The 6,857-nt window shown below is 66.1% G+C and overlaps 1 protein-coding gene across 1 annotated transcript; it reads right to left on the bottom strand.

The window, feature by feature from the left end:
- Nucleotides 1-222: 222 nt before the first annotated feature.
- Nucleotides 223-6,857, bottom strand: UNC93B1 (unc-93 homolog B1, TLR signaling regulator). Its single transcript, XM_026661102.2, has 11 exons — nt 6,747-6,857; nt 6,286-6,427; nt 5,359-5,512; nt 4,766-4,927; nt 4,426-4,555; nt 3,712-3,805; nt 3,333-3,457; nt 2,541-2,723; nt 1,939-2,212; nt 1,553-1,671; nt 223-1,108 (listed from the first exon to the last, which is right to left on the bottom strand). The coding sequence occupies exons 1-11, from the start codon at nt 6,855-6,857 to the stop codon at nt 806-808; spliced, it is 1,797 nt and encodes a 598-aa protein (XP_026516887.1). The 3' UTR covers nt 223-805.

The raw sequence follows: 6,857 nt of genomic DNA, 5'->3' as shown, positions 1-6,857 counted from the left end.
ACCTGGCCTCACGGGCTTCCCCGCTCACGCAGGCGCCAGACCTCAGTAGGCTGCTGAGGGTGGGGCTGGGCCTTCCCCTCCTGGAAGGGGGCACTGGCAGAGGGCTCTCCATGCCCCTCCCTTGCTTTGCCAGGAGAAGGCAGCTGTGGGGGCTGGCATCGTCCCCTTACGTGGGTCCCATCTGTGCTGGGAAAAGCAACTGCTGCCCTTTTCAGATGGGAACAGCCCTGGTGCCCGTGCACAAAGGGCAACGCTCAGTGCCAGCCACTCCACGTTTGGCAGAGGGCAGATCCCAAGCCCCAGAGTATCCAGCATGATAACACAGGACTACTCCACCGTGCACCAGCCTCTCCACGCACTGCCCAGGGCTGGGCCCGTTACGGACAGCACCATGCACAGTCCAGAGCTGACACGAGCCAGGAGACTGGGCCTGATTCCTGACCAGCTCCTACAGCACAAAGGCCCCTGGAGACCTCAACCAGGGCAGGGGGCGCTCTGGGAGCAGCCCAGAGGGACTGATGCTAAACAGCCCCATAGCAAACCTGCTCTGTGGAATGGACTGGGAGTCCCGGCAGAACAGGGCTCCAGTGCCCTCTGGAGCAGTCACCGAGTCACCGTGGTGTGCGGGGTCCTCTCTCTGCCTCCAGTCCCCTCCCACCAGGCTTGGAAGAGGGTGGGGGATTCTGCCAGGCCTGGCTGGCACAGGGCAGTGGGGACAATCCAGCACCACAGTCAGTGGGCGAAACAGGGGGGAAGCTGCAGTGAGTTGGTGATGGTGGCGGGCATGGGGGGCATGGGCGGCCCCCTAGCCCACGTTCTCTCCATCCTCCTCCCCCAGTGCCTGCTCGTAAGCACACTTCTGCTGGCGCCGCTGCCCGCCGGGCCCTGCCCGCTCCTCCCGGGACCCGTCGCTGTCCTGCTCAGACTCCCCCTCCGAGCCCGTTTCGTCCGAGTTCTCGGCCTCCAGGTAGCGGTAGCCCCGCACCTTGTGCCGCGGCTTGGGGATCTTGGGCACACGGTAGAGCACGTGCCGTGCCAGCTTGTGCTCCATCCACAGGTAGGAGAGCACCGAGGCCACCAGGGTCAGCAGCATGATGGACAGCTTGGCCTAGGGGATGGGCGAGAGCACACTGAGCAGGGGTAGGGCTGGACTCTCCCCCACCCCTGCCCCCCCACCAGCTGGGCCCACCCCTCCCCCCCAACCACCTGAGCCAGGCTGCCTGCCTCACCCAGAGGGGGAAATGATGGGAAAGGCAGTTCCAGGAAGGGGCTTGTCCTGACTGAGGCCGGGGCCAGGCCCGTGACTAACCAGTTTGATCCAGAACCAAAGGAAAGTCTCAGCCCATTATGCCCGAGCCTCCAAGTCCTTGCAGCCCTACTGGGGAGCAGGGTTATTGCCCCTATGGCTGGAGAAAATGGCTCCTGTCCCACACCCCCTGCCCTCGGGACCCTGCCCCCCTGGGGATCGTGGTGTCAGGCCTGCACCTCCCATGAACCCAGCCCCCTGTGCCCTGCCCCACTGAAGAGCAGGCTGGGAGCAGCCCCCGCTCACCTTCATGGGCAGCCCCGACCACAGGTACACCACAAAGATGGCCAGCGCCTGCCACCAGTGGTAGATGGTGAAGACGAAGTCCTGGCGCTCCTTGTCTTGGTACAGCATTCCCAGGAGCGCTGCGGGGGGACAGACAGACGGACAGACAGACAGCGGGCATCAGACAGCGGCTCCTCCCCCATGCTGGACATGGTCACAGTTCCTGGGTCCACTGGGGCCCAGGGAGATGGGGGGCTTCCAACTGCACAGACGGACCCAAAGCCCCATTGCAGAGCCACTGGGCTACCCCCCCCCCCATGGGGGAGGTATCATGGGGAGCAATGAGCAGGGTCCGGCTGGCATTGGGCCCGGGGCTCCACCCCACCTCCGCTGACCCCGCTACTCACTGCTGAGGCTGGTCTTGTTCAGGGCGCTGCCCAGCCCCCAGAGCGCAGCCACCAGGTAGAGCAGGGGGGCCTGGTCTGGGCCACGTGGCTTGGGCGCCCAGCAGAACAGGCCGATGAGCAGGATGGCATGGACGGCAGCTCCGGCCAGCAGTGGGGCCTGGCGGGGCAGGCGCAGCATGGACAGTGTCAGGCTGGAGCAGGCCGCAGCTGAGAAGCCGTAGGCCATGATGATGTAGGCCAGCTTCTCCAGGCCAATGGCACAGACAGCGTAATTCTGAGGTGAGGGACAGATGCTGGTTAGCATGGCACGGCCGGCCCCCCACCAGAGTGCAGCCCCCCATCCCCCACCCCTCCCGCTCCCCAGCCCAGTGCAGCCCCCCCTCCCACTTCTGCTCCCCCAGGAAAGCACAGCCTCCCTGCTCCCCCAGCAGAGCGCACCCCCATCCAATCCCCCCACCCCTTCTGCATGCAGCCTCACCACCATAGTGCAGCCCCCCACCCCTTTGCCTGTGCCAGCCCCCCACCAGAGCACTGTACCCCACCCCTTCTGCTGTGGCCTCCCCAACTCCTACGGGGGACCCCGGAGAGGGGCACAGCCGTACCAGGGAGAAGCCGGTGCAGACGAAGAGCACCTCGAAGCCGCTGTAGATGAAGAAGGGGAAGAGGTGGCGCAGGCGATAGTCCCGCATGTGCTTGAAGGGCTGCTGGAAGATGTTGCCCCAGCCGATGCTGCGCAGGTCGATTTCCTCCGTGGGGCGATAGGCTGAGCCACACAGGATCAGCACCTGGTGGGGGGGGGGGTGAGTACGGGAGACCCTGAAACCCAGAGGGGTAGGGACCCTGCGCCAAGCGGGGGCACTGCCACTCCTTGCACAGGGTGAGCTAGGGAGTGATGGGAGGAGCTGCCCAGGGCTGTGGGTCAGGCTGGGTGTGGGGGGACAGCTGAGGGGGCCGTAGCCCTGAGGAGACCAATCCCCCTCTCCAGCAACTGCCCCATTCCACAGCTCCCACCATGGGCTCCCTGACCCCACCGCACCCACCTGGGGGAGCTCGGATGGTGAGCATGGAGGGGGTGGCACAGCATGGAGAGGAAAACCCTGCCCCCATTCCCGCCCACCGGTCCATACCATGACCCTGGAGAGGAAGGTCCCACCCCGATCCCTTCTCAACAGGTCCAGTCTGTACCATGGGCATGGAGAGGAACCCCCCCCATCCCCCCCCCGCCAGTCGGTACCATGGGCATGGAGAGGAAGGCCCCGCCCCCGCTGCCCCACCCCACCAGTCCATACCATGAGCATGAAAAGGAAGGTCCCCACACACTCCCCTGCTGGTCCGTACCATGAGCATGGGAGAGGAAGGCCCTGCTCCCGCTGCCCCACCCCACCAGTCCATACCATGAGCATGGAGAGGAAGGCCGCGCCCATGAGCACGCTCTCGACGATGATGAGGTTGATGCTGCGTGGCAGGCTCTGCAGCACGGTGGCGTTGAAGCCGGGGAGCATGCCTTTGCTCAGCGTGCCTGAGGAGCAAACATGGCGTCACAGCCCAGCCGGCCTGCAGGGGATGCTCAGAGCCCCACCTAGAGGGGGGCGTGGGACTCAAGGCGGGCGCTCCGGCAACGAGGAGGGGGCAGGGGCAGTGCCCAGGAGACGTGTCAGGAAGCAACAGGCAGGAGTGCTGGGGTGAGGGGAATGGAAGTGGCAAGGATAAGGACGGGGCAGGAGGAGCCAGTCTGCACTGGCTGGGTAATGCCGCCCCTCCGCAGATGCTCACCGCAGTTCTTCACATTGCAGAGCGTGTGGTTCAGGTCGTACAGGTACGAATTCAGGAAGAAAAGCATGGGCATCTGGGCGCAGACGAAGCTCAGCTGGAACAGAAGAACAGGGAGGAGGTGAGGCCGGGCCTGTCCCACGTGTGCGTGGGGGTCTCCTACCACAGCCCAGCGGCACCAGCACACTCCACTCCAACCGCAGCTCTGTGCCGGGACAGGAGGCCCAGCGCTGCCCAGGCCAGCCCCCGTGCCAGCACAGCCCACTGCATTTCCTGGACTTGGTGCAACCACACCTCCTGCTTCTCAACACATGAGAACCAAGCTGCAGCCAGACTGCCCCCTGTGCCCAGCCCACCTCCTTGCCCCCCAAGCGCCTCCCCCCGCGCCCAGCCCGCCTCCCTGCCCCCCCCCCGCCCCCCCCCCGCCCCCCCCCCCCCTCTCCTCCCCCCATGCCCAGCCTCCCTGTTCTCCTCCCAAGCCCAGCCTAGCTCCATGCCCCCCAATACAGCCCCAGTGCCTAGCCCACCTCCCTGCCCACTCCCCAGTGCCTTGCTTTCCCCCATCCCCAGTACCCATGCATCAGTGCCCAGCCAACACCTAGCCCATGGGCCACCTCCCTAGTACCCCCCGCCCCCCCCCCCCCCCCTGCCCAGACAATGCCTAGCCCCCGGCCCATCTCCCTGCCCCCTCCCCAGTACCCCAGGCCCTGCCCTCACGTGGAAGCAGCCATAGAAGAGGCTCTGGAAGGTGATGATGTAGGTGTTGTAGGCACCACGTGGGGCACGCTGCTGCTCCAGCACATGCTCCTCCTTGTAGTTCACGTATTCGTAGTACTTCTGCGCCATCCTGCAGGGGGCGACGGTGAGCATGAAATGGGGGAGGGGAGCGTGGCGCAGCGGCCCCATGAGCCACACAGTGCCCACCAGGGGGGCACACCCCCTCCTCCCCAGGAACGCCAACACCCGAGCGCCCATCCCCCTGCAGCAACGCCCACGCCCCATTACCCGAGGGCCCCCCGCCCCCCAGCAGGTGGGGCCCTGCTCCATGGCAGCTCACCGGGTGACGTAGTTGCCCAGGGAGGCCCAGAGGGGCACAATGGCCACACCGATGGCCACGGCCGAGGGCACAAGCGTGTAGTAGCGCTCCCAGTAGTTGGTGGAGACGAAGAGGGCGTAGATCCCCACGGCCAGAAACATGGTCCACTTGGTGCCGAAGAACCTGGGCAGCCACATGGGGAGCCGGGTCAGCGGTAGGACCCCCATGTCCCCGTCCCCACCCCCCCTTCCGCGGGGAGACATGGGGCTCTGTCTGCCTCCGGGGATAGGACTTGGGTCTGCCCACCACAGGGGGCACTAGCTCAGGGGGCGGGGGCACCAGCTCTGATCAGCCCCAGGGCAGGGACTGGCTCAGGGGGGGCAGGAAATGGGACATGGGGCCTTTCCCCTCTAGGGGGCACCAGCTCCGATCCAGCCCCAGAGCAGGGGCTGGCTCGGGGGGTGGGATCTCTCGGGCTCTGGAGGGTGTGCTGGTTGCAGACTGGGCTGGTGGGCAGCAGGGCTTTGGAGCTGTGCTCCGGCGCCGCTCCAGCTCCAGGCAAAAACCTGCAGCTCCGGGCTCTGCTCCAAAGCCCTGGCGGGCAGGGCAGGTACCTGATGAGGACGGGCGTGTAGAGCAGAGCCACGATGGGGGTGACGTTGATGCCCATCAGCATCTTGCTGTCGATGTCCTGCAGCCCCATGTTGCTGTATTTCACCTCCCGGTACGTCTCATCGTAGTGCAGGATCAGCTGCATCTGCAGCAGGCCTGGGGGGAGGGGGGGGGCGGACGCACCAGGGTGAATCCTGCCCTGCACCCCATGAGCCCAGCCCAGCGCATGGGGGAGCTGAACCCAGAGGGACAGGGCCTCTTCCCCAGCCCACAGCCCCCTGCAGGATGGGGCGGCTGGGAAAGGATGGGGGAAGTTACCAGGGCCGAGGGGCTGCCACGCAGGGGCCCTGGATGCTTGGAATCAGGCTGAGATCTGACCCACCTCCATTCCTCCCCACACTCCCCTGGGATTGGAGGGGCAGCGAGGCAGGACCCAGGGAGTGAGTGGAGTGGCAGGGACCCCCCAGCAGGTATCTGCAAGGGGTGGGGACACAGAGGAAAAGTTGTGGGGGCCCCAGGAAAAACCCAGCAGCAGAGTTACGGGAGGGGGCCCCCAGATGCCATATCCCAACATCATGCCCAGGGAGGGGGCAGTGGGTGGGGCCAGGGAGAGGCAGGGCAGTGGGTGGGCCATACTCAGGGAGACACCCAGGCTGAGGGTTGGGCGGGGTGGCAGGAGGCAGGGATAGTGGGGGAGCATACCCTGGTAGACGCTGTAGGTCAGCATCCTATCCCGGCTGGGGGGCATTGGGTGGGCCCAGGAGAGGGGTGAGGCAGTGGGCCAGCCATACCCAGGTAGATGCCTGGGGGGAAGTGGGTGGGGACAGGAAAGGGATGGGGCAGTGGGCGGGGCCAGGGCAGTGGGCGGGCCATACCCAGCTAGACACCTGGGGGGCAGTGGGTGGGGCAGGGCAGAGGGCGGGCCATACCCAGGTAGACGCCATAGGTCAGCATCCCGCCCAGGCTGGCGGCCAGCACGTTTTTGACGACGGCGAGGCGCTTGCGGCGGAAGTACTTGCGCTCCTCCTCCTCCTCGTTATAGTCGGGGTTGGCACCCACAAAGTCATCCAGCTGAGGAGAACCAGGGAGCCATGAGGAAGGTGGGGCCAGACCCAGGACCCCTTTTCCCAGGGGCCAGCCCCTCACTCTGGTCCCCACGCTGCTCCGTGGTGGGGCTCCGCCAGGCACTTCTGGAACTGCCAGCAAAGCAGCTGCACTCCTTGCCCACCAATCCCCATCCACACCCCCGCCAGACAGCAACACCCCTCGGGCTGGAAGCACTGAGGGGCCCGGCTGGCCCTCGCCCAGCTCGGCTCTGACCCTCCTCGACCCACAGCTGCCAGGACATAGCGCACAGCCAGACAGGCTCAGCAGGGAATTGGGGTCTCACCTGCGCCTCCCCCACATCCAGAACAGGCACGTCACCAGCTCCCGCCACCAGTCCATCAGCTGCCACCCCATTGCCCATGGCCTCCAGGTAGCAATCGGGGTCCTTCTCCAT

Source organism: Terrapene carolina, unplaced genomic scaffold (assembly GCF_002925995.2).
Source record: "Terrapene carolina triunguis isolate 2854851 unplaced genomic scaffold, T_m_triunguis-2.0 Scaffold926, whole genome shotgun sequence".
In the NCBI taxonomy this organism is placed as follows: domain Eukaryota; kingdom Metazoa; phylum Chordata; order Testudines; family Emydidae; genus Terrapene; species Terrapene triunguis.
The sequence above is the reverse complement of the archived record's forward strand: the minus strand, read 5'-3'. Positions and strand labels throughout refer to the sequence as shown.